Consider the following 25,594-nt stretch of genomic DNA (forward strand, 5'->3'; position numbering starts at 1 on the left):
GTAGAGACAGTGGTTGACAATCCAGTGGAGTTATACCTTCCAGATGTCCCCACCACGGCCCCAGACACATGAGGGAAGCCCTGTGGAACCGGCCCAGCTGTCAGCTGCAAACTGGTTACCAAATGACCTCACTGGCACAAGAAGCATATGTGCTCAGTGGAGGTCAGCTCTAATTTCTGGCCCACAAAACTTGAAGATACAATAAACGAGTTAAATTCTGAGGTATTTTGTTACAAGAGATCCCTGGGGGTAGTAACCAATAGTTCCCTGGCTGAAACTACTCTACAGTGATACAAGAGATTGCAAACCAACTCATCCCCCAAATCATTTTGGAAATATTTTTTTAATCCTTTTATTCTCCTTTTTTAACAAACAGCCCCAGGGATAGGGGACCAGGAGAGGGGGGAGGAGATAAGTGAGGCCCCAGCCCCACAACCCCTCACCACCCACCCCTTTCCCCCTTATATATTTATAATCTATATACAAACCCCGGGGGGGGGGGGGCAAGGGGAACTCCCTCAGCGGGGTGGGGGCAACCCAGGTTCCTTGTCCCCTCGGGACCCAGGCTCCTCCGCCCGTCGGGAAGGCCCTTCTCGAGAAGGTGGCCCTGCCCGCTCCCAAGGCTTCGGCATCCAGCGCAGGGCATCCGGGGGGGAGGCCTGGGGGACAGGTACAAGGGGAAGAGTTAAGTCATTCTAGGAGGTCAGGGGTGGAATGACAGGAACTCAAGTGGTAACTCTTGAACTCAGACTTGGGGCCACAGGGGTTTCTCCTTCACCTGCTGGTAGAGGTCGATGCGCTGGGTGCGGAAGACTCCACTGTAGGTGGAAGGTGGGGCCTTGAGACGGGTATTGAGGCCAGAGAAAGACCTAAAGGAGAAAGGGTTGTTTAAACTGAGCTTAAGACTTGCTCCCTGGTCCCCAAAGTCCTTGGGGATGGGCAGTCTGCATCCCCATTCCCTTCTCTTGCCTTCCAGCTGGGGGAGTACGTGAAGACCCAGGTGTCCCAAGGTTGCTGCTCAGTTTTCGATAATCCTGGAACGGCTTTAGTTCCACTGGGTGCAGCTAAAGGAAAAAAATTCATGAGCCTCTTGCTTCTCAACCCATTCATCCTGAGAAACTGAATCCCTACCCCTACCTCTTGGAGTTCCCTAGCGCTCCAGTTCCTGTACCTTACCTCTGCTCGCCCCAAGCTAGGGGGGAAGGGCCTGGCAGGTGAAGGCAGCACCCGAGTAGCAGGAGCAGGTGGGGGCCGGACAGCCAGGCTTGGGGGCTGCAGAGCAGGACCCACAGGTAACAGAGAAAGGGGGGGTGGAGCAGGAGGAGGCGCTGCTGGCAGAGAGCCAAAGTTCACCACAGGCAGCTGTGAGTCCACCATGGGTAGAAGCATCTATAACAACATGGGTGTGTGTGTTGGAGGCAGGGAAGAATATCAGAAAACCAGGAATAGAGTAAAATAAAAAGTAACAATCAAAAAGCCAAACTGAGAAATAGAATGAAGGGAAAGTGGGAGGATAAACGGTACCTGCTGGGCAGGGGCCCCTGAGGGGAGGAAGCCACTTTGGCCACCAGGTTGCAGAGGAGTAGAATAAAATTCTGAGGGGGATGGCAGATCCTGGCGCACCTGTCGGGGAACAGGGAGAAATACGTCACCTCCCCCAAAAGCTTTCTCCCCAACCCTAACTCCCTAAACCTAGCACCTAGCCCACCTCTTACCTGAAGCAAAGGTGGGTCGGGCAAAGGGCTGGGGCAGAAAGCTGGAGAGTAGAGGAAGGAAGGTGGAGGGTAGAGAACTCCTCCAGCTGGCAACTTCCCCAGCTCTGTTGCTTGCAGTGCTGAGAAATCCAGAAACTGGCCCTTGACAGCTACCCCAGAAAGCAGTGCCGAGGGAGGGGCTGGGCCCGGTGGGAGGTACAGGGGCTGTGATCTGAAAAGAAATTGGGACGAGGGGAAGGAGAGATATCACGAAACCAGTCACTTACTCTTTTAGCCTGAGCGATGCCCTAAGTCCACTAGCCTTTGGTACCCTAGAAATATGTCTTCCCCATCCCTCTCCCCTGAAGCACTGCTCCATTTCCTTGAGACTCACAAGCATCTAGTCTTACCTGTAAGGGTGCAGTGAGGGTGTCCCAGGGCGGAAGCCTCCACTGTTGGGATGTAACTGAGAGTCTATGGCTCCCCCAGACACCTGTAGGAGAGCCAGGCTGAAATAACTCGTTTTTCTGGTCAAGAAAAGCTCATCCACCCCACCCATTACAGTAAAAGGAGAAAAACGAAATGACAAAAAATGAGGTTTTAAAGTATACAAATTGGAAAGGCTTGATTGTAAGGGACAGCAGGCAGAAAGGGGTCATGGGATAGGACGCAGGACCTACCTGAGAACTGGGTGGCCCAGGGCTGCCATAGAAGACCTCAGGGTACAAGCGCTGGCCTGAGGAGCTGGGCTCTGGGCCATAGTGCCCAGAACCCAGGTTCTTGGATTGTGGCTCAGCTGAGGCAGAAGCACTGGGGAGCAGCTCCCAGTCTCGGGATATGGGAATGGTCTGGGAAGGAGAAGCCTTGTCAAGAGGGACGTCTGGGCGTGCTGGATGCCCGGGCCACTCCCAGCCGTCTTCTTCAGAAATCTAAGGCATTTCCACCAAACTCTCCCTCTCCCACTTACCTCAGGGACTGATACCGTCAGCTCCTTCTCTGCTTTTAAACTGTCTCCTACCACTAGGCGCAACTCCGAATCCTGTGATCATGAGGCAGGGAAGATGGTGCCATGATTCACATGTGTCCTCCACGTCCCACCTCTAGTCCTTCCCTTCTCTCCAGCCAACCCAAGACACCCAGGATCCAGGCCATGCAGACCTTGTCACTAGTGCCAAACTGGACCTGGGGGCCAGGTCGATGGGATGGCCGGAGGGAGCCAGGCTCTGGGCCTCGATCTGTACGCTGCAATCGTTCTGTGCCAATGGGGCCAGGGGGCAGAAGCTGCTCCCGGGGCAGCTCCTGGGTTGGGGGAAGGAAAGAGAAGCCCAAATCAGGGAATCCCCAGAACACACGGGCAGAGGGAAGTGGGAGACAAAGGCAGGGCCAAAGTCAGAAGTCCCAGAAACATTCCTCTTATCCTTTCTTGGTCTTTTACCTTTCTGTCCCCATCGTGGGGGGCAGGTGGCCGTCTCCTAGGAGGTTCAGAGGGTTCAGAACCAGGTGGACCCTCACCAGGAGCAGCATTCAGGGGTGAGGGGCCTCCAGGCCGCTTGGGGGGCCCCTCTGCTGCCCCCTTGAGTCCTCCATCAGGGGAACTTCGCTGGCTGCAGGGACCTGATGACACCTGAGAATCCCCACTCAGGTCCACCCCACTGTCAGACTGACTCATCTGAGAGGAGTGGAGAAGGAGTTAGTTAAATCAGGGCAGAAAGCACCCCAATACCTGAACGATGTACACCGATAGGTGAACTGAACGAAAGAAACAACTGTATGAGGGAATAACCCCAGACTCAACCCAGAACAGGTGGAAAGTATGACCAGTGCTCAATAAAACCCCAGCTCAGAGACACTCCCTTCCCATCCTTACTCACCTCTGTGCCAGCTACATCCTCAAAAGGACTCAGAGGTTCCATCCAGGGCTCCACGGAGCCGGGCCGGTAACTCTTTCTGCTAGTGGCTGGGAAGAGCACCAGCCGAACATATTAAGTTAGAGACGACAGTTCTGAGGCCTGTCTCCTTCTCTAAGCCCTCTAAAATTCCTTCCGCTCAGCTTTACTCACCAGTATGTAAACGATTCCAGATGTGAGGGGTCAGCGCCTCAGTTCCTGCATCTCTGGACTCTCCCTGAGGGCCCGGACCCTCAGGCTTGGAGCCCAAGAATCCAGAGCTATGAGGTGGCGGCGAAGATTCCTAAAGGTGAGAAAGGCCGGAGACAAAACATGAATGAGGGGGGAACTAGGGAATGTAAGAAGCTGGGACCCAGTGAGGTGTGGAGTAACAAGAGAAACATATGGAAAGCAAGCAGTGACTAATTTTGAGAATTTAGGATGAGAACACAATAGCAGGAAGAGAAAAGACATGACTAGGAAAGAGAATGGAGAAAACCTAAGTGAGAACCTTCAGGAGTGAGAACAGTGAAGCACAATCTCAAGCCCCATCCCTCACCTCCTGTAGCAGTTCCGGTTTTCTGGGAGGCCGCTCCCGACGTTTGGGGGGGAAGGGATTAACCCCGGCACTGTCCCGGGGAGTCCCGCCCACCCCCCTCACCATCGGCTCTGGCTCCTCGAGGTGGGGGTCTGGAGAAGAGGAGAAATGCACCAGCATCTGCTTGCTCTATCACTGCCCCTAGCCTTTTCCTCCTTACTGCCCCTCCCAATCCTTCCACCCTGTTCAGTGCAGGCATCCAGCATCAAGGCCCCCAGGCTGGAGGCTCTCCCTGCTTTAGCACCTGACCTCTCTGGGAATGGAGACATCTCCCCACTTCGACCCTCCAGCTTACCTGAATTGACATCGTTGTTGTTGGCCCTCTGAGGGTCATATCGGGCTGGGGGCCGAGGGGAGGGGCCTTGAGGGGTTTGGGGAGGCCCAGCCTTAGGCCTTGGGTGCCCCCCTGGTGCAGCTGCACTCCCTTGGCGGCTGCTGAGCTGGGCCAGAGCCTGTTGGATGCCAGCGGGGTTGCTGTGGATAACTTGGTCCAGGCGGAAGACAGCAGAACTGCTGGGGGGCGGGGGAGGCAGAGGAAGCCCCGGGGGACGCTCCTCTGGAGGACGGCTGAAGAGAACAGAGCATCAGCTCCAGTATTCACGAAATTGTTTCTTTCCCTACAACTCAAATCTCTTCCAACCTGTCCTCTTCCCTATTAAAATCCAGGTGTTGTTGCGCACTTCTAAAGAATTCTATGTGTACAGGTCGATACACCGGAGAGCAAGGAACAGGGAACACATGGGTATTCCTGACTAGTATCAAGTGCTTTCTGGCTACTGTCCCTAGACATGGACATCTGAGTGCCTTTCTAAGAGCCCATGCGCCCTCAGGTCTCAAACTCCACAGCACTTGGCCTTACCTTTCCCTCAGGTTTTCTCCCCTCTCCCTGTTTCTTAACCTTAGGAACAAACTTAAGGTCTTATCCCTACCCACCTTCGGTTCTTGGGAGAGGGCCAGCTCCTCTTGTCCCCTCGCCCTGGGCCGGTCCTCCCTCCAGGACCCCCACCACCTCCACTACTGCTGCCACCGCTGCCAGCCTTGCTGCCTGGACCTGGGCGCCGGTTTTGCCTTTCCATGCCCGGCCGCTGACTCGAGAAACTCCGCTTGCTCAAATCCTTGGCTCTCTGGCTCAGGTCTCCGCGGGACATGGTTGAAATGCCTGGTCCGGCTCCGCCTCCACTGCCTCCAGAACTTCCCACAACTTTGGAGGTCAGCAGTGCTGGCGGGGGAGCCTCCTTGTCCCCCCGGCGCTCACTAGCAAAGTCGCTGCTCTCTGACGCAGTCTCCCATTCCTCATTGGCTTGGTCTGAGTTCTGGTTTGACAGATCAGGAGACTTGGCAGCTGTCCGGCGAGGTGGTGCGGGTACTGCTACTGTAGTGAGGGCCTCCTCGGGTCCAGGAGTGGAGACTGGAAGGACTAGGGAAGAGAGCTTGCCCTCAGCCCCTCTGGCAGCATTCTCTCGCTCCTGTCTCAGCCTCCGGAACCGAGGCGGTTTGTCCTGCTGCTGAGCCCTCCCATGGCGCCTCCTTCGGGGCCGCTCCCCATCTTCCACACCCATGCCCATGTTGCTGCCTCCACCACTGCCTCCGCGGGCCATGGGGGACAGAGGCCCTGGGATAAGCTTTTCTTTCAAAGGCTCCTTATTTGGTGGCAAAGGACCTGCTGGAGGCTTCTTGGGAGCCAGGGACTTGGTTGGAGGGCTCCAACCTGGGCAAATGGGTGGAGGAGGCCGTCCTCCACCTCGGCCCCGGCGTGAAGGCACACCTCTGGGAGTGAAGACTCGCCCACCTCGGGCAGTGGAAAAGCGGGCTGGGGCTGGCGAAGGCGGGGTTCCTGATGGTGGCGGAGCAAGAGGAACCTGAGTGAGTACTCCCTCCTTGGGTGGGGGAGCCTCCTTGTCTGAGGGGGCCAGATCACTCTCATGGGTCTCACTGCCCGTTTCCGAGCCTCGCTGCCGGCGCCGCTTGGGGATTTCTTCGTACTCTGAACCCTCACTTCGTGTCTCACTGGCAGTGCGGCCTCGGGGAGCAGGGGGATGGTTTGGTCCCCCTGCCCCCCCTCCACGCCCATCGTCTCCACGAAACTCTCGATAACTGCGGAACTCTCGGCTTCGGGCTCCCCGCCCTCGGCCCCCATAGGTCCCCCGAAAACCCCTCCCTCTGGCAAAATACTCGCCTCTGCCCCGACCCCGGCAAGAGGTAGGACCCACTCTTTCATAGGAATAGTCCCTCCGAAGCCTTGGGGCAGGGGAAAGATTCCCAGAGGGTGGGGTCTCCTTGGGGCACCCTATCTTCCCCTTTGCCGTCTTGAGTGGGTCTGGCTTTGGGATCTTGGGGGTTTCATCCCCCTGTTCGAGGGGCTTGGGAGGCAGCTCTTCGACTTTTGCAGGTGGTGGGGGTTTCTTTATAGGACCAGCCCGGCGGGGAGGGGCCCCTGGCTCCTCTGGAGGGATTCCACGACGACTGCTGCCTGGGCGAGGGCCCCACCGGGTTTCAGTGCGGCTCTCTCTGCGAGGTGGTGGAGGGCCTTGGCCCCCAACTCCGCGGGCAGGCTTTCGGCTGGTTTCTGGCCCTATTAGCTGTGGAGTCTCCTCCTTGGGGGTTTCCTTCTTGGGTGGTGGAGCTTGCATCTTGGCCGCCTCATCATTGCCTGGGGGCCAGGGGAGTGGACGGGGCCCTGGGGCAGTTGGCTCCTCCAGAGGGAAGCGAGGGATTGGGGGCCCAGGGGCTCCATTCTCGGGAAAGCCTGGGTAACTAGCCAGATAGGGTGGTGGGGGAGGTACTGGAGGAGTCTCACTCCTGAAAAGGAAGACAAAAAAGAATGGAAATTAGTGTCTCAGGACAAGGATAACTGAAATTAGGTGGGGAAAGAGAAGAGGTTATTATGACCTAAATACTCCTTTCGTGTTTATCCCTATCACCTCACCAATAATCCAAACTACCTTTTCTCCTTTCACTAGGAACTCATCCATTTCTCACTACTCACTCACCTCATCCCCTTGTCATCCTCATCAGCAGCCTGGCGCAGTGGTGAGGTAAGTGGACGGGGGTCAGCAGGTGTGGTGGTGAAGACATCTCCTACCCAGGCCAACTTTGGATCCACTGGTGGAGTGCCCCGATCCCGTAAGAGAGGGGGTGCATGGCGCTCGAATGGCTCTGAGCTTGAGCCCCCACTGTCTGAACGCTCCCTGGGAACTAGACCTGAGAAAACGAAAGAACATGAGAAAGACAACCCTTTTTTATGTGACAGGCCCTCCAGCCCAAAAACCATCTCCTCAGTCTAATCCTGTCAGTCAAGTTAATGTCAGCTCCCCCATCTCTTATTCCCAATAAGTCTTGTGTCTTGCCTCCTTTCCTGAGACAGGGTTATCCACGCAGCTTCCCTACAAATGAAATCAATCAATCCCAAGCAAATCTTGGCCAATGAAGAGACCACTATCTCTTTCTTCCCCAAGCCCATTCTTATAACAAAGAGCTATCTCAGCAGTGCTAAGCATATCCCCTCCCCACTTCAGTGGTGGCCCTTCATCCCCACAGCAAGATGCTGATACACAGTTCCCAGGACTAAGGGGGCCCCCACCCCTCCTTCATCCCCTTACCAGAGGGATGTACACCAGGAGGGTAGAAGTCCAGAGGGGGCCGGCCCTGGAGGAGCCGGGGGTCCACATAAGGAGGAATCATCATCCAGCGGGGATCGAAGTTCATTGGGGGCATGGGTGGGGGCCGGCCCAGAGCACCTGGGTACAGGGCCTTAGGGGGTGGTGGAGGAGCCTGCGGAGCTGGCACAGCCCCCATGGTCACAGGCTGTGGTGGTGATGGGGGCACTGGGGCAGGTGGGGCAGAGCCCTGCTGATGCTGCTGCCACTGCTGCTGCTGTTGCTGCTTCAAGAGCTGCTCCTGGGGAAGGACAAAAGAGAGGATAAGACAGAAATCAAAGCCTCCCCATCCTAAGACAGAAAAAGGAACCAGCAAAGAAAAAAGATTAATACACGGACATGAACAATAGATACAAACTAGGGTGATGCAGCGGAGACAGAACTGACAGACAGGCCTAGAAGGTAACTTATGGATAGGGTAAATGTTGAAGCCAGGGAAGGAAGCAGCCCCTAGGAAGGGAACTAACTCAATCTAACCTGTTGCTGCCGCTGGAAACGAGGCGGCAACGACTTCTGATATTTGGGGTAGCCCAAGCCCTGGCTAGGGGGCTGCCGGGTGGAGCCAACCCCATCACCCTTGGGTTCCACCTTTGGGGCTGGGGGTGTGGCAGGAGAAGGAACCTCTTCTGGTGGTTCAGGACCCTCTTTTGGGGGCAGCTGGGGTTCTACTGCATTGAAAACAAGACAACAATCAGAGTGGCCTAGTTCACCAAGATAGTCCATGAATACCCCCATAATTTCAGCTCTCACCTCTAGATCTCTAAAGATAAGCCCTTCCCATTTAAAACCCATGAAAACACTTCATGGCCTCTCAAGAGCCAATGATGGTGCCATTAACTTCCCATGAAACCACCAAAACAAGAGATACTTTCTTCAGTCTTGCTCCATGCCAGGCCTGTGGAAAGTGGTTTTAGGTGACCACTTATTCAGGGATTCGGGGAGTAAAACCTTCCCCCCCTCAGATATTCATACAAGCAAAAGATGCTCTTTTTCCTCTACCACTGATAGTCCAATCAACCAAAACAACTGCCTTCTACTTCATTTACTCCCATTCTTACCAACTGTACCAACTCAAGCAGAGGTCTGACACCTGCTAGTATCTATCTCCATCCCCGTACCTGGACTGGCTTCGAAGCTGCCACTGCTGGTGCTACTGGTACTGCCGCCACCACTCACCAGGGTGGGAGCTGCAGCTACACCTGGAGTGGGGGTGGAATGGGCAGGGGGAGCCTGTGCTGGCTCTTCTGGTTCTTTTTCTGGTGTTGGGACTGGTGCCGGTGGAGGAGCTGGAGGTGTGGGGAGTTCTTTGGGGACTGCAGGTGGTGGAGCTGGGGCAGGAGGGGCAGCAGGTGGGGCAGCAGGCTCTGCTTTGAGCCGCTTGTCAGGTGCCCCAAACTTCTCATCAAGTCGCTTGAGCTTCTCGGCACAGGCTGCCCGGCGCTCCTCCTGCATGCGTCGTTCCTCCTCTTCTCGCCGACGCCGGGCTCGCTCCACGGCCAGGGAGATCTCAGATGAAGACTGCTTTCGCCGCTGCCGCCATGCCTCATCCTCGTCCTCAGGCGCTGGGGGCTTACAGGGAGGGCCCCCACGATCCTGTCAATGCGCAGAGCCAGCAGGGCCAGAGGCATCAGTCATTATGCTTCCTATAATCTCTTTCACAGACTGATCAACTGTCTCTAGCTTCAGGTGCAAGGACCAGGCCTTGAGGCTGATGGCCTTTCTGGGTAAGGACAAACTCATAATCCTGGTCTTTTTATTTTTCTGTTTCCTCTCTCCTTTCAGAGACCCAAACACCCAGGCTTCCTTGTTCTTCCTCACTAGCACCCCAAATTTTCTTTTCACACAGACTCCCATATCACCAAGAATGTTTCAAACCTTTTCAGAGATGCTCCACAGCTCTATACTTCCTGTAACACATTTCCAGCCCTCCCTCCAGCTTCCTCTACCATTACTACTTCAGGTACTCAGCTGACACTAATCTCCCACAACTGACCCTCTCAACCCCTTGTTATAGACACTCACTGGGTAGTCCCCAGGAGGGCCCCAGTTCCCGGCGGGGCCCCGGTGAGGTGGGGGTGGGGGAGGCTTTGGTGCAGGAGGCCCCGGCTCTGTCTCTGGAGGCCGAGAGGTCTCTGCCCAGGCCGTCTTGGGAGGGGGCGGTTCGCTGCCGGGGGAGTTGCCCTTTTTGCCATCTGCTTCAGGGGGCCGTTCCTCACCAGCAGCTGACTGGGACTCCTTGCTGTGAGCAGACCAACAGTGCAATTAAAATCAGCTACAACCCAGCTCTTTTTTTTAAGAGTATACCACCACGAGAGAAACTGAAGCCCCTTCTCTCCCCAGAGGGTCCTAACTCACTGGCCCTCAGCTCCCTCCTCATCGGAGTCTCGCCCATCTTCTTCATCGCTGAACTTGAGCTTCTCAGTGTAGTCGACCTCCTCATGGGCCCCTGAGGGGAAAAGTGAAGAGTAGTAGCCCAAGCATTCTGCTCTCCCATCTCAGCTATCTTCCGGAACACAGGAAACGTTCTGGAACTACATGACAGGACACACTACCAATGCCAAACCCCCTCCCCTTGAAGTCTAGATCCACCATGAGTCTTGTCACTCTTGCTCCTTACAGTTCTTTATCAGGACTTAGTTTTTTTTTTTTTTAAAGATTTTATTTATTCATTTTTTTCCCCCAAAGCCCCAGTAGATAGTTGTATGTCATAGGTTCACATCCTTCTAGTTGCTGTACGTGGGACTCGGCCCCGCGTTGGACGGAGAAGTGGTGCCTCGGGGCGCGCCCGGGATCCGAACCCGGGCCGTCAGCATCAGAGCGCGCGCACTTAACCGGTAAGCCACGGAGCCGGCCCTCAGGACTTAGCTTTTCTCCATATATCTCCACTACCCTTCAACATCCGCTTTTCTCTCACACAACCCCCCATTTTTTCCTCACTGGATTTTGCCTTTTAAACCCAAAATGCTTGATCCTTAACATCCACTTACCTGCCCAACCATCATCATTCTCCTGGTCCAACTGGTCAAACTCTTTGAGATTATCCTCTTTAAGGATGGAAGGCCGACCCACAGGCTCTACAAGGCGCATTGGTGGCCCTGAGCCCCGGGGGCCCGCCACACGGGGGAACCGGCTGTGTATAAAAGGAAAACGGGAAACGGGGTAAGAGATGGCATGCTGTATAACCACATACATGACTAAACCTCCTGGCTAGAAAACCATCTCCTCCCCCAACAGGCTTTCCCTGTCCCCAACCACAAACACAGACCTGGATTACCCACCTGGGCCCATCAGGAGTGGGGTATCGGTAAGGCCCCTGGGGTCCATAGGGCGGAGGGAACGGGAGATATGGGGGATACATCTGCAAAAGAGCCCAAACAGTAGCTGCTCAGGGGACAAATAGCCTGCCAGCTCCTTAAACCTATCATCCATCCCACCTTCACTGTATGTCATAGGTCCCTGTTTTCTGTCTCCTCCAAACCTTAAATCCTAATTCCTAACTCTCTAGCTTCCAGCACAACCACTCCAAAACAAGATATCCAAACTCACGAAAGGCGGCATCATCCCGCGGTAGGGAGGGAACTGGGGTGGGCCCGAAGGCTGCAGCCCGCCCCGGGGATCATGGCCGTGATGAAGTTTGGAGTCCGGGCCCTCCAGCTCATCAGGGCCACGCCCACCTCCGTCCCTCCAAGTTGTAGAATCTGTAGTTTGCAAAAGGCAGACAGTAAACACAGCTGAAAGTGATGGGCAGATAGATGAGTAAGCCAGCGCTTAGCTCTGAGATAGAACACGGTAACGTCCTGGCCAAAAGGTAACCACTCCTCCTCACCCCCCGACTCACTCACAAATGGCAGCCACTCACTTTGGGGGCGGAGGTTTGGTCCGGGCCCAGACGACTGTTCGGCAGACTCCCTTTCCTTGGCAGCCTTGTCCTGGTCGCCAGCCGCCTGCAGGGTCGGAAATTCCTCTCGAGAGAATCGTGACAGTAGGCTTGATGCCCTTCCACCTGTTGGGGTTGAGGTACAAAGCAGAAAACAGAAGCACATTTACTGAAGATGCAGCACGAAAGTGGAAGGCTCTGACAGGTACCAGATCATCAGGTTCCTGTCTTCAAACTCATCCTCTATGTATTAGGTGCTCATTCCCGTCCCAAAAATGTCAGTGCTGGGACACCCTCCTCACCCTCATATAACACTGAGACAAATTTGCTCATGTGCCCTATGAAACTGAATATGGGATCCAAAATTCAGTCAGAGAACTGACGACACTTCACTGAAAGTACAGCGCAGGGCTCCTGCCTACCAAGGTGCCCAGAAAGAGCTCCCCAAACAGCCCTGCACTTACCATCTCCATGTGCTCCATGGGTAACGCTGGCTTGTGCCCAGGACTTTACCCCGCTTGGAACCAAAGGAGTGTTCTGGGGAAGCAGAGAGATAACAAATGGTGGTGTGGCTGGGGGAGCTACAAGTTTGTTTTTTTTTTTTTGCTGAGGAAGATTCGCCCAGAGCTAACATTTGTGTCAATCTTCCTCTATTTTTTAGTATGTGGGCTGCCAGCACAGCATGGCCACTAACAGAGCGGTGTAGGTTTGCACCTGGGAACCAAACCTGGGCCACCAAAGCAGAGTGCACTGAACTTAACCACTAGGCCACCAGGGCTGGCCACTGCTACAAGCTACTCTTGCCCCCACCCTTTCAATAACATCCAGTCCTTCAATACCTCGGGGGCTGCTGGGGGTCGTTTCGGTTGGTTGGAGGCAGGCGTCTGTGAAGCCGGCAGTGGCTGCGATTCCGGCGGCTGAGCGGTTGAGGCATCGGAACTGAGGGGATGGTAGGATGGGAAGGTTATCCAGAGCCTAAGATATGTTCCATACTTCTCCAAATGGTAGAGGACAGGAACTGAACCCAGGCCTATTTGCTGCTGTTTACAAACATTAGGACAAGATACTAAAACCACGTCACCCTCCATAGGCTGTCATCTCTTTCTTCATGCTTTCTTTCCATCAGACAGAAAACTAAAGATACCACTCCTTGGTCATCTAACAAGAGTCCTGGACTAGGCAGAAGAGAGGCTTCCCTCTTTGTCTCTGGCTCTTACGTGGTTGGGCTAGACCAAGCCCCAATTCATCCAGAAGCTCAAAATTAAAATACTCGTCACTCTAGGTTCCCCCCCAAGCCTCTGTCTACCTCTTGGGGTCGGACTGCTCCTGTTTGCTTGCCCATCCTGTTCCGTCTTTCGGCACTAGTGAAACGTTGGGGTCATTGCCTTTGTTCTCGGCTTTCAGGCTTGGAAGGTTGGCTGGGGGTGGCATACGCCGGGCAATGGCAACTTTCCCAAGACTCTGCAGGCCATGGCGAGGGGCAACTAGAGAAAAGATGGAGAGGGGGTGAAAAATGCCTTACATGGCAGATCTGACAGCGTCCCACCCTAGGCCCCATTTAGACATCCTCAATGTCTTATTACCAAACTTCTCTTAGAAACTATCCCTTCCTTTGCCCTCAGCAATCTCTGAAACCCTATCTGGAAGGCTTAGATGTGTTCCATTCAATGCTTCTATGTGGGCTGGTTGATCTTGAGCCTGCAGGGAGCAAGCTGGCCCCAGACTTCTCCAAGTCCACATTTCTTTGCCTCCAATTCTTACGTGTCCAAAGACAGGGAACCACAGACACGCCTTTGTAGGAGGGTAACTGGTGTTCACCCAAAGCCCAAAGTCCCCTACAGGACCCAAGATAAAGCTGGGAAGTCTCTAGTGTTCCTCTAGTCTTTTGGTATCTGTACTATAGCCATTTCCCCTCAAAGAGCTCTAAATCACATGCCCCATTCATGTCCAACATCCAATAATTAGGAGCATCTTTACAGGACCCTCACCAGCGGGTTTCTGGATCTCTAAGGACTTGCCCTTATACGTATCAAACAGGTTGAGCGAGGAATACTTCTTTCCATCCTTCCCCTTGGCAGTCGGCCCCGAGCGATCGGACATTGCGCTGGAAGCTCATTGAGTACGTTGGGTCCTGCAGGCACCTCCCCCAAAACGTGCCGGAGCCTGTGGGCCAGACACCAAATGTTTCAGTCTCTGCTCCCTTTACAGACTCTAACAGAAGCCTAAAAGCTCCCTTTCATTCTCATCAGAGGTCCAGATATGTGGCCCTCTGGTGTCTTTTCCTCTAGCCTATTTAAACTCCCCAGTCCCCTTAAGCAACCATGATCTACTCATCTCCCACAGAGCCCAAATGCCATGTTCCCTATTTCCCCCAGACACCTCTTGTCAAGGAAATCCAAATAAAAATTTAGTCTCCTCCTAGTATAAACACCCGCCCCTTTGTGCCAGTCTATAAAGGCTAGCAGCCTCTTCATTATCCCCACAAGTTATAATCTCTTCTCCCTCCACCAAAATCATTTCTGAGACCTACAATAAAACAGGACAAGTCCAAGCCCCAAAGAAAACCAAAAAGAGGCATACGGCTCCACCACGCAACAAACAGAGTTTTAGATTCCCTACTTTTTATTTTTTTTAATAATTTTATTTATTTATTCCCCCCCCCAAGCCCCAGTAGATAGTTGTATATCACAGCTGCACATCCTTCTAGTTGCTGTATGTGGGACGCGGCCTCAGCATGGCCAGAGAAGCGGTGTGTCTGTGCGCGCCCGGGATCCGAACCCGGGCCGGCAGCAGCGGAGCACGCGCACTTAACCTCTAAGACACGGGGCCGGCCCTAGATTCCCTACTTTTTAGACACCAGTTCCCTAACCGTACCCCAGGGCCCTGTGCCCCAGGTTCCATTCCCAGCAGCCTCACTCCCATCTGGGGAGGTTTGCAGGAAGGTATGTCAGCAGTTTAAGGATTTTATGAGCTTGCTCAGCCAGATGGGGGACTGGCGCCAGAGAATTCTTCAGGAAACAATCGGGGTTCTACATACTCCCATTTATAGAACCCCAAGTATTTGGAACACTCCATCTTCTCCTACACTTGATCCCCATCCAAGCTCTTGAAAAAAATCTTGTCTCCAAATGAAACACTGGTGGACTCTGGCTCACCCTATGTAGATGTGAGAAAAACAAAAAATTACGAAGCCACCTCAAGAACACCCTGTCGGTAACCATGGGGCCAAGACCAGAACCAACTTCATTTTCCTACCCTCAGTAAGAGTGTCCATCAACAGTCATTTATTTCTTTCCCTAATACCCCTTGCTCCCCAAGCAGGTCAAACTTTCCATAGTCAGTCAGCTCCTGACCAGGCATTCATTTATATGGGGGAATGGAGTAAAGGAAAGAGACGACATGGTGGGAAGTCCAGACCGGACCAGGATGAAGACTAAAATTGGGGAGAACTTTAAGACAGGTTAGATGGTGATGGGGGTTGCCCTATAGGTGTTTCAGGAGGCCAATCTTTGAAAATAAATACACGAAGGAAAAGGGAATACAAGAGTCGTGGAATGAGGAGACTAAGACTAACAAAAGACAGTTACCGTGAAAGCAGATGGAAAATAATACATGTAAGCAGGAATGGCAGGAAAAGGATGCAGAGCAAAGGAATGGGGCAGTGTCAAGAGACCCAGGAAGAAAAGGGGGGTTGGAGTAGAAAGGAGGGAACAGCAAATAGGAAAAATTAAAAAGTAGACGTGAGATTGAGGAACGTAGAAAGCAAATATGCAGCATAAAAGCAGGGTTCCACAGTGGGAGTGACTCAACGCGAAGAAGGGCGTCAAAAACGGGGGACCCAAGCGCTGGGTGATGGGAAGGGGACCAATACGGAGAAAAGGAGACCCGCCGAGAGGGCTGTCGGGCGCGGCCCACCCCAAAGCAACGGCGGCGAAGGGGGCCCACAGATAGAGGTGCGAGGCCAGGAGCGCAGCGGAGGGTGGGGAGTTACGGGCCCAGGAGAGGGGGTCGCCCTGTGAAGCCAGGAGGGTGGGTGGGTAGCAGCAGGCTATAGACCCTGAGAAGGGCTGGAGATGCGGGTCCCAGGGTGGGGGTGTCGGAGGGGGAGGGGCAGGCAGGCCCCGGCAGCAGGAGGACAAAATGGCGGCGACTAATGGCAGCTTCTCCTCCTCCCGGCCCGCCACCGCCGCCGCTGCCGCTGCCACCACCGCTCCCGCGCCGGAAAACAGCGTTAGCACTCGGCTCGCCCAAACTCACCTGGCCGGGTGCGCGGGGGTCCGGAACCGGGGCCTAAGGGCTCCCCGGGGTGGGATGGCGGTGGGGCGGGGGCGGATGGCGGCGGATGGCGCCGGGTTCGGCTCCTCCCGTCTCCCTCGCTCACTCCGCGGCTGAGCTCCGACTAACGGCCCATCCGGGCAACCGCCGCCCCCGGGAGCGCCCCCCCACCTCCCACCTCCCTCCGCGCATAGACACGCCCCTTCATTTGCATAAAGGGCGGGGCACTTTCTACCCTACCCCTCTTTACGTACTTCCAGTGCTGTTCTTATTTTTAAAAAAAAAAAAAAAAAAAAAAAAGCAGGGCGTGGGGAACCGGCATAGTTTATTTGCATAAAGAGGAGGGACTTACAGGCGCTAGGACGCCGGTTGGCTGAAGAGGCGGACCCCCGGCGTCGGCCGTTGAGACGTGCACAGGGGGAGGGAATGAAGCGCCGATCCGCAGCGCTGTTCGGCGCAGAATTTGCACGACAAATCGAGGGAGAAAGAGGCGGGGCGTGCGTCGTGCGTTCGTGGAAAGATGGGAGCGGACAGACGTAGGGACGCAGAGAGTGGAAGGAAACGATACAAGGCCCGTGGTGCTTTCAGCGGAGGAGACCGAGCGAGAGAACCGGCCGGAAGGGATTAGCTGCCGGGCGGGGGTGGGCAGGGGGGAGGGAGCGGAGCTTACGTAACCAGGGAAGAGTCTCAATTCACGCGTCCGTTCGCGAGAGGTGGAAACACCAGAGGGGCGGGGTTTCCCATTTATTAAATCACGTCATGCAAATAAGGTGGATAGACAGACCAATGCAAGGGTCCCGCGGAGTGTATCACTGGCACCGCGCAGCGTAAGTATTCTTTGGGTAGTTCTATTTATTTGCATAATATATGCAAATCATTTGAACAAAGGTAGGCTAGGAATGACCTATTCATCAAAATATCGGCAACCAATGACTGACGGACATTTAATTTTATAACCTATAATTTTCATGAAAAATTTGTATATCTGATATTATTGGCAATTTGCGTTCTCTTCACAATGGGTTTCATTCTATGAAATGCAGTACTATTTCCTTTGTCTCCTATTACTCTCCTATTACACTGCTTCAATCAGACCTACTACCCGTTCAGCAAATCCTTCAACAATTATGTTTTGAAGGCACCGGAGATATGCACAAAATATTATAGAAGAGGAATAAAAATCAGACCGTGCCTGGGGAAATTAAGAAATATTTCTAGAGAAATGTGACTGTTATTAAGAGATATGAAAAAATAGTTAGAATTTAGCCAAGTTTGAGGAGACGTTGCACATCTCAGGCCCAGTGAACTGATGAGCAGAGGCGTGGGTTGGCGGACCCGTGCCTAGGCTGGTGTGGCTCAATTAAGGAACTGCCTGTCCATTATGGAAAAGGAGAGCAGAAAAATTAGCAAGAATCGGATAAGATTTTATCCTGAGGCTCATTAAGATAGCTGAGATGACTTCGGTTCTCAAACTTTCAAAATGATTCTCTTGTCAGCTACCACAGCAAAATTTCTTGGAAGAGCTATCCATACTCACTGTCTCCAATTTCTCTCTTCCCAATCTTTCTTAATCCCGCTCCAGTCGAGCCTACACCCCCATCCTCTACCCAAACTGGGTGTGTCAAGGACATTAGCCTCATGGCTTGATATAGCATTTATGTGCTGATGACTCCCAAATGTATATCTTCATCAGACACCTCTCTCCCAAACTCCAGACTTGTATACACAACTGTGTACTTGATATCTCCTCTGGGGTATCTAATAGATCACTTCAAGTTCAATATGTCCAAATCTGAACATTTGATCTCCGGCCCCTCAAAATGTGCCCTAGCCACAGCCTTCACCATCTCAGCTGACGGCAATTTAAAAATTCCAGTTAAGGGGCCGGCCCGGTGGCTTAGCAGTTAAGTGCGCATGCTCTGCTACTGACGGGCTGGGTTCGGATCCCAGGCGCGCACTGACACACCGCTTCTCCAGCCATGCTGAGGCCGCATCCCACATACAGTAACTAGAAGGATGTGCAACTATGACATACAACTATCTACTGGGGCTTTGGGGAAAAAAAAAGGAGGAGGATTGGCAATAGATGTTAGCTCAGAGCCAGTCTTCCTCAGCAAAAAGAGGAGGATTAGCATGGATGTTAGCTCAGGGCTGATCTTCCTCACAAAAAAAAAATAAATAAAATAAAACTGTTTAAAAAAAAAAATTCCAGTTAAGCCAAAAAACCTGGAATCCTCATTGACTCCTTGATCTCACTCCACATTTTCAATCAGGCAGGAACCCTATCTTGAGAAAATATCCAGAATCCAACCTCTTCACTTCCACTGCTTTCACCTTGATCTGAGCCACCCTTGGCTCTCACCTGGGTTACAGCAGCAGACTCCTAACTAGTCTTCCTGAGTCTACCCCTGCTCCTACAGTCTTCTGCAGCCAGAGTGGGCCTTGTTTCAAAGGAGGCCTCAAAGGACTCCTTTGCTCGATGTCCTGCAATGCCTCTCTGTTTCTCTCAGAATAAAAGTCAAAGTCCTTACAGTGGCCTACAAGACCCTAGATGACTTGGCCACCTGTTAGGTCTCTAATTCTATTACTCTCCCTACCTTCCTCAAGCATGTCTCACTTTGGGGCTCTTCCACTCCTTTTCCCTCTGAACGGTTGGCTCTTCCCCCAGAAACCAGCATGGCTCACTCCTTTCCCTCCTTGAAGTTTTTGCTCAGTGTTAGTCCCCTTCTCAAAGAGGTCTATCATGATTACCCATTCAAAATTTTAATCTTCCCTGACCATCCTGGCACCCCTGATCCCCTTTAACCTGCTCTACTTTCCTTCTTTTTTTCATAATACTTGTCATCTTCTAATAGATCATATAAATTTTAAGTTATATTTACTGTTTACTGTCTGTCCATGTAAACTTCATGAAGGCAGGGATCTTTATTCACTTTTATATTCCAAACACCCAGAATAGGGAATGACACGTAGTTGATGCCCAATGAATGATTTTTTAGATCTTTTAATCAAAGTATAAATTATATATATATATATAGGAAAATATATATTTCGATGAATTTTCACAAACTGAGCAGAACATGTAACCAAAAACAGAACCTTAACTAGCACCCTAGAAGCTGCCCTACCCCAAGGCTAACTACTATCCTGACTTCTAACAATATACATTAGTTTTACCTGTTTCTATGCTTTGTTCAAATGGAATTGTACATTTGATGGTTCTTTTGTGTCTGTCTTCTTTTGCTCAACATTATATTAATGGAATTCATCCATATTGTTGTATGTAGTTGTTGTTTGTTCATTCTCATTGCTGTATAATAATAGTCCATTGTGGGAACATAACCCAATTTATTTATCCTGAACTAACAAATTATTTAAGCCCCAGATCCTATCTATCCTCCTTGGTGTCACCAGGGTTGTTGCGAAGATTAAATTAATTAATTTAAATTAATTAAAGCATTTAGAATGGTATCCAGTATATAGTAGGTGCTCAATAAAGGTTAGCTATTAATTTTGTTATACAGTTTTCCAATATTTTATTCAGCCTACAATGATCTCACTCATTTGAAGTCCTATACAGTTACTCTAGTACACTTTAGGATGCCAACCTGGCTTCACCATTGGGAAGGGCCAACATGGGTGGCCTCAGTGGCCTGGTCTGTCCTCAGTACATGAAACAAGCTAGGCCAATTCTTTTCAGGGAGTCAGGAAGTCTGAAATAGTGGCCAGCGACTGGGGCTTGCTAGAGTTAACTCATCTGGACCCCTTGAAGGAAAAGTCCAGGAATATTCTCACGGAAGGCCCGGAGCTCTTAGCTCCTGCCTCCCCTGGGGTTGGCTGTTTAACCATTTCTGCCATCCAGGGATTCTGTATCCCCAGCGTCTTCCCTCAGTGTCCTCCTAATACAAGCCCCTTTTCCTTTCATTAGATACTCATTTTCTGTAGCTTGTCCCCAAAAAGACCTCAATGACTCATTTAACTCTTAAACTATCAGGCTTTATAGTATTGTGAATCCTTTATGCCATTCAATAACACCAGTTCTTTCATCCCTCCATCCATTCACTCAAGTTTTAAACATTATTGAGGGCTTATGATACATCGGGCACTGCAGGGTAGATGATATCATCCCCATTTTCAGATGAAATAGAGAGGCTGAGTGATTTGTTAAGGTCACAAAGCTTATAATGATGGAGAATGTTGGTTCAAGGTAATTCTCGCTCTTCATCGTGGGCCTGGGTGATATTTTTTTATCTGTACATGTCTTTTCGTCCCACCTAAATTCCTTGAGGTCAAGACTATCTTATACATCTGGAATTCTCCTTAGTGTACAAACCCATCTGCTGCAGTAGACACACTACAAAATTGTTGATGGCTTGCTCATATGGGCAAATCCTTGCTGCCCTTCCCTCAAAGATGCTTCACTCCTTCCCAAACCCAGGAAAAAATATCCCCCCAAACAGGAACCAAACTGACTTGATCTGGAGCAGGAGAATAATTTATTTAGTTTAGTTTGACTCTTGCTCACAATTTTCTGTTCCTTTTCCATGTTGGAAGTCATTAGAAACCTCTTCAATCCCACCACATCTCCCCCACCACAAATCAGGGCAACTCAGAGATAGCTTTCTTGGCTGGGGGACTGGTTGGCTTCTCCTGTTCTCTCGCTTTCTCCTCGTACATCAGGATCCTGGTTGAGATGGGAAGAGACATAGGGGTCAGGGGACAGTTCTCTCAAGAGAATAAATCTTAGGCTGCTGCAAAAGTCTAGAAGAGAATGCAGCTTGTGAGGGTGGGAGGAAGAGGAGGAAGGGCAAGAGTGGGAGTGCTGGGGGCTGTGGGGACCAGAACTGTGGATGGGGTAGGACCTTGGAAGGGCCCCTCAAAGGATGGAAGAAATGGGTGCTGAGTAATATGTAGAAGGTAAGCCTGGGGATGGGGTTGGGGGTGGGGACAAAACAGGTACATATAGGGGAGGTTGGAACTAGACCCTCACATTTTTAGGATGGCAGATCTCTTGCCCAGCATCATCCTGACAAAGTCAGAGTAGCTAAAGGTCTCCCCAGAGCCACTGGACACTTCCTTGATTAATTTCTTTAGCTCCAGGTGTGTCTTGGGGACTCCAAGTTTCTCCAGCATTCGCTTCAGGGACATGATATCTGGAGGCAGAGGATGGGGTGAGAAAGGGGGGTGGGCACTTTCTCTCTCCTCCCACCCCCCACCTCCACGTCCCCATTCCCCTTCCTCCTACTCTGGTAGCTGGTACCCTCCTACTCCCCCACCCTCTCCCAAACCATGGGGAATGGAGCCCTCCCTCTTCTTAGGCCTGCACACTCCCCCAAATCACCCTTTTCTCACCAATATCTCCATTTCCATTCATGTCAAACTCCATGTATTTCTCTGGGTGAAGGGAGAAAGCAGAGAGGGTAAGCGCTGGCTGGAGGGTCAAAGGCAGGGGTGGGCGGGTAGGGGGTTAAGATAGGGGTGCTGACCCAGTGCTAGGTTGGGGAGAAGATGTGGTAGGAGGTGGTGCAGCAGGCAGAGGAAGTGGGGGTTGGGGAGTTGAAGGGCCCTGTTAAGGTGTCGGGAACTAGAGGGGGTGCTGAGAGGGGCAGGCCAGGGAAAGAGACTGCAACCAGGAGGCGAGAGAGGCAACCTCCCTTCTTCTGACCACAAAAGTAAACTTGGTGTCTCTGCTGTCCCCTCTCTGTTCTTGGGGAAATCCCACCCTCCTCACCCCCCTCCACCCCTACAGTTTTCCCCTCACTCTTGAAGGCTTCCAGTTTGGAGGGCAGATCCTCATCACTGCTATATTTGGGATCATCCAGGAATTGCTGTGGGGGGGAAAGCGAGAGCCAGAGTAAGGCCCTCCAGGGCCAGGGCCCCCTCCCCCAGGCTCTGCCCACTTAGTTCTTCCTTTACCTTGTTGATTTCATCCAGTCTCTCTTCCTGCTGGGCCTTCAGCAGCCCGAAGGCTTTTCCTCCTGACGGTGCACAAAGGTTAATGTATTCCTACCCCCACTTCCTCTCCTCACTCCCCCACCCAGCCCCAGGCCATCACATTTCTGCCTTCCTAGGCTAGCTAACTGCCCTCCTAGCCCCCCCACCCCCACCCCAGGTCTGTTCATCTCCTTGCTCACATTTTAGGCTATTGCCTATTCCACCTTTCCTACCCTGTAAATCCCTGCTTTGGCTCATGGCTCAGCAGATGCTAGCAGAGATGCCAGCGGAGACAGACCAAGCTGGCGGTCTCTCTGTCTGCTGCCTCTCCTCTCCCACCAGCCTGCTTGGAGGCCTCCCTCGCAAACTTCCCCTTTCTCCTCATTCCTCCTCCTCTCCGTCCCAGGCCTCACTTCCCCTCAGCTTCTGCTGACACTAGCACCCCAGGAAGAAGGGGGAGCTGGGTGTAGAATGGGGATGAGAAAATAACATACTCCCACATTCCTCTTAGGGAGAGCCCAGTGTGTGCATGAAAGAAATATTTTGATAAGCCACCGGAGGTCTGGAGGAAGGGCTGTAAGACCCCAGGGGCGTTTATTCTCCAGAACAAATGGTCTTTGAACAGGTCCAGAGGTTCAGGTAACTCTAAGGCCTTGCGTTTTGTCGGGTTTCATGAGTCTGAGCACTCAGATTTGGATAGGGAGCTGAGGAAGGGCTGACTGAATGTTTCTGCGCTGCAGATGGCAGAAGAATCTGAAGTCTGCTAGCGGATCTGGGAGGGAGAATGGGTGCCGGGTCTGGAAAGGGGGAGAAACTTCACTCCCAGCCTGGCAGCTTGAGAGAGGCACTTGGAAATGTGGAAATGTCTAACGAAGGAGTTTTAATTAGTTTGCTTTCGGATGTGCAATGTAACTCCCTCATCATGTCTCCTTTGAAATCGTCAGTAAAATCCACAGAGCTCAGAAATTTGAGAATTTAAGTAGATTCTTTGGAGGAACTGAAAGTGGTGCTGAGAGAGACAGCATTTGTGGACACAAGAGCCAGGGGACGAGGCCAATGTTAGGTTTGTGTGTGTGAGCGTGTGTGTGCTGGGGGGAATGTGCTGGTCACTGGGTTCAACAGAGTGGGTGAGCAGCCTCTGATAAATGCCTCCCTAGGCATGCCCTTTATCTCCTTTGCTGCTCTGTTTGGCTAGTTGCTTCTAGGGCAGGTGAGGACAGCATGTCCCCCTCACTGAGACGCTTTTGTCCAAACGCCCCGCCGCCCAGAGCTCCAAACCTATTTCCCCTTCTGCAGCTGGGAGTTTTCACTTCTCACTGCCCGCTCCCTGACCCACACAGGTGGGGGCGATGCTAGAGGGGACTTGGACTTCTTAACTTCCCTTTATTGCAGCTGCCACTCCCTCTGCAGAGAAAGCTGCAAGCCTGCACTCCCAATGGCCTCAGAGCCTGGTGGGGGGAATTCATTTCTTTATGTATTCATTCAACATATATTTATTGAGTGCTTACTGTATGCCAGGCATGCTTCTAGGCCCAGTGAACCAAACAAATGTAAAGTCTTGTCCTCGTGGACAGTCTAATTGGGGAAGACAGACAATAAAGATAAACAAGTATATTAAAGGCGGTAGGGGGGCCGGCCCAGTAGTGTAGTGGTTAAATTCCCACGCTCCACTTTGGCGGCCCGGGGTTTGCAGATTCAGATCCCAGGCGTGGACCTATGCACCACTCATCAAGCCATGCTGTGATGGCATCTCATATACAAAATATAGGAAGATGGGCACAAATGTTAGCTCAGGGCTAATCTTCCTCAGCAAAAAGAGGAGGATTGGCAATGGATGTTAGCTCAGGGCCAATCTTCCTCACCAAAAAAAAAAAAAAGGCGGTAGGCGAAAAACAGTCTGGGAGGGGGATAGGAAGTGCTGCAGTGGACTGTAGTTTTAAATTGGGTGGTTAGGGAGGCTGCTCTGGGAAAGTGATGTTTGAGCAAAGATTTCAAGGAGGTGAGGGAACAAGCCATGTGGATATACAGGGGAAGAGCATTTCAGGCAGAGGAAACAGGAAGTGCAAAGGTCCTGAGGTGGCAACATGTCTGGATATCTGGAGTATTTGTGAAGCAGCAGGGAGGCCAGTATAGCTGGAGCAAGGTGTGTGAGGGGAAACAGGCAGGAGATGAGGCCAGACTGTGCAGGGCCTTGTAGGCCATTGGGAAGATTCCAGGTTTTATTCAGAGTGAGATTGTCTCCCAGAGTGGCCTTTCCATCAAGATCAAGGAAGGCTTGGCAGACTACCATGGTGAGACAGAGCTTAGATGCTCAGAAAAACTTCCTGGGATAGAGAAAGTGAAAGCTGCTCTGACCATGGGACAAAAGTGAAAAGTAAAGAATATTTAGAAGGGCAAGTGGGTGGAGAATAAAACTTAGCCTAAACACAGATGTGGGGAAAGCCTGCGAAGAACAGACACGCAAGAAGACACCTCCCACCCAAACTCAGGGGTCCGGCCCCTGCACCACAGAGCAGGCTAGCTTACAGCAGTTATGGCTGAAGGGGAGGTGGGGCCTCTGGGCAAGAGTGGGCAATAGCGGCAAGGGTGCATTAGGGGGTACAGCAAGGAATCCACTGAGAACTTGGAAATAAGGGAAGTAGATAACTCTGACAGTTAGGTTGCAAATCTCTATCTTAGCAGAGATATGCAGGATCTCCTTAAACCAGTGGTTCTCAGTGAGTGGACCTTCCACCAGCATCATATGGAAACATGTTAGAAACACACCTTTGTACGCCCCAGCCCAGACCTACCGAATCAGAAACTCTGGGGGTGAGGCCTAACAATAGCTTTTTAGCAAGTGCCCCAGAAGATTCTGATACACACGCAAAGTTTAAGAGCCACTGCCTAAAACAATAGAGTGGGTCCCAAGCTTGCAATGCTTGCTGAACCCTGGCTGAAGGGATCAACAGAGCTTAAGCACGGGTCATTGGGGTGGTGGGGCTGGTCAGCCGTGCAGGCAGAAAAAAAAGAGGAGTCACCAAGGCAGGTGTTGTTAGTGTCCAGCCAAGCAGGCAGGGAGAGAATACTGAACTGGCTCAAGAAATGACCAGCTAGAACCCCGTGAGATTAGAGGCCCTTATGGAACTGGCCCCTAACTGGTGCTAACTGGCTTGGAACTTGATTCCAAGTTCCCCAGGGGAACTGCCGGTCAGAATTAGGCCCCGTGGAGAGTGCCTACAGGAAGAGGATACACTGGCCAGAAAGCTTGTCTGTGTGTGTGCCCTGGATGTCTTCCATTTGCCCCTCCATTTTCCCTCTCCCACTCTGCTGTCTGCCCCAGGAGACTAACCTGTACAGACCACTTCAAGGGCGCCTCTGGCTTCTAGCTGGTTTTGGCTGATGGGGAGCCTGGCAGGAAAACAGCAGGAGGGAGGACATTAAGTTGAGGGTATTCATTCCTCTGGCAACCTTCCCACAAGGTCACCTCAGGGTGGCCAAAACCTCCACATATGGGCAAGTCTCCTCTCCGGGTGACCTGCTCTACACGACTACCTTCTTTCAGGTTCCAGTAGCCCAGGGAATCGGTCTGTGAACTTGGAAAGGAAAAAATGTACCTCCATTTCTCACATCCAATATTATATGTGTTGCCTTGTCAAAGGTCACGTCACTGTTTAAAGTTCTTCAAGTCAAGC

The 25,594-nt window shown here is 52.1% G+C and overlaps 2 protein-coding genes and 1 non-coding gene across 5 annotated transcripts; all 3 read right to left on the bottom strand.

Moving 5' to 3' along the window:
• Positions 1 to 324: 324 nt before the first annotated feature.
• PRRC2A (proline rich coiled-coil 2A) lies at positions 325 to 16,637 on the bottom strand. 2 transcript variants are annotated; one of them, XM_058554757.1, is made up of 31 exons: positions 16,339 to 16,637; positions 13,700 to 13,874; positions 13,018 to 13,195; positions 12,551 to 12,650; positions 12,176 to 12,248; positions 11,694 to 11,837; positions 11,381 to 11,532; positions 11,113 to 11,192; positions 10,822 to 10,964; positions 10,190 to 10,280; positions 9,857 to 10,073; positions 8,953 to 9,427; positions 8,312 to 8,499; positions 7,778 to 8,075; positions 7,169 to 7,379; positions 5,112 to 6,977; positions 4,474 to 4,745; positions 4,140 to 4,270; positions 3,755 to 3,884; positions 3,566 to 3,651; positions 3,130 to 3,363; positions 2,853 to 2,993; positions 2,662 to 2,733; positions 2,375 to 2,542; positions 2,105 to 2,187; positions 1,716 to 1,926; positions 1,525 to 1,623; positions 1,177 to 1,389; positions 970 to 1,064; positions 779 to 869; positions 325 to 659 (listed from the first exon to the last, which is right to left on the bottom strand). In XM_058554757.1, exons 2-31 carry the CDS (start codon positions 13,809 to 13,811, stop codon positions 519 to 521), a joined length of 6,495 nt encoding a protein of 2,164 aa, XP_058410740.1. In that variant the 5' UTR covers positions 13,812 to 13,874; positions 16,339 to 16,637; the 3' UTR covers positions 325 to 518. The 2 variants fall into 2 exon arrangements, with proteins under 2 accessions (XP_058410740.1, XP_058410739.1); XM_058554756.1 differs by lacking the exon at positions 16,339 to 16,637 and adding an exon at positions 15,969 to 16,105.
• On the bottom strand, positions 13,385 to 13,515 carry LOC131414292 (small nucleolar RNA SNORA38). The gene has a single exon (XR_009222181.1). It is a non-coding gene; the product is annotated as a small nucleolar RNA SNORA38 (small nucleolar RNA).
• A 3,828-nt stretch (positions 16,638 to 20,465) lies between the features above and the next one.
• Positions 20,466 to 22,274, bottom strand: AIF1 (allograft inflammatory factor 1). 2 transcript variants are annotated; one of them, XM_058554788.1, is made up of 6 exons: positions 22,154 to 22,274; positions 21,903 to 21,964; positions 21,748 to 21,814; positions 21,339 to 21,380; positions 20,977 to 21,139; positions 20,466 to 20,670 (listed from the first exon to the last, which is right to left on the bottom strand). In XM_058554788.1, the coding sequence occupies exons 1-6, from the start codon at positions 22,176 to 22,178 to the stop codon at positions 20,586 to 20,588; spliced, it is 444 nt and encodes a 147-aa protein (XP_058410771.1). In that variant the 5' UTR covers positions 22,179 to 22,274; the 3' UTR covers positions 20,466 to 20,585. The 2 variants fall into 2 exon arrangements, with proteins under 2 accessions (XP_058410771.1, XP_058410772.1); XM_058554789.1 differs by lacking the exon at positions 21,339 to 21,380.
• Between the last annotated feature and the right edge of the window lie 3,320 nt (positions 22,275 to 25,594).

The sequence above is a fragment of the Diceros bicornis genome, chromosome 14, assembly GCF_020826845.1.
Source record: "Diceros bicornis minor isolate mBicDic1 chromosome 14, mDicBic1.mat.cur, whole genome shotgun sequence".
Taxonomy (NCBI): domain Eukaryota; kingdom Metazoa; phylum Chordata; class Mammalia; order Perissodactyla; family Rhinocerotidae; genus Diceros; species Diceros bicornis.

Coding starts and splice junctions, on each gene's coding strand:
- PRRC2A (XM_058554757.1), bottom strand. CDS start 13,811: ATGTCCGATCGCTCGGGGCCGACTGCCAAGGGGAAGGATGGAAAGAAG. Junction 10,965..11,112: donor CCCACTCCTGATGGGCCCAG/GTGGGTAATCCA, acceptor TTTTATACACAG/CCGGTTCCCCCGTGTGGCGG. Junction 2,188..2,374: donor CTGGGCCACCCAGTTCTCAG/GTAGGTCCTGCG, acceptor GCTCTCCTACAG/GTGTCTGGGGGAGCCATAGA.
- AIF1 (XM_058554788.1), bottom strand. CDS start 22,178: ATGAGCCAAAGCAGGGATTTACAGG. Junction 21,815..21,902: donor GACTGGATGAAATCAACAAG/GTAAAGGAAGAA, acceptor TCCCCCCCACAG/CAATTCCTGGATGATCCCAA. Junction 21,381..21,747: donor CAAACTGGAAGCCTTCAAGA/GTGAGGGGAAAA, acceptor CCCTTCACCCAG/AGAAATACATGGAGTTTGAC.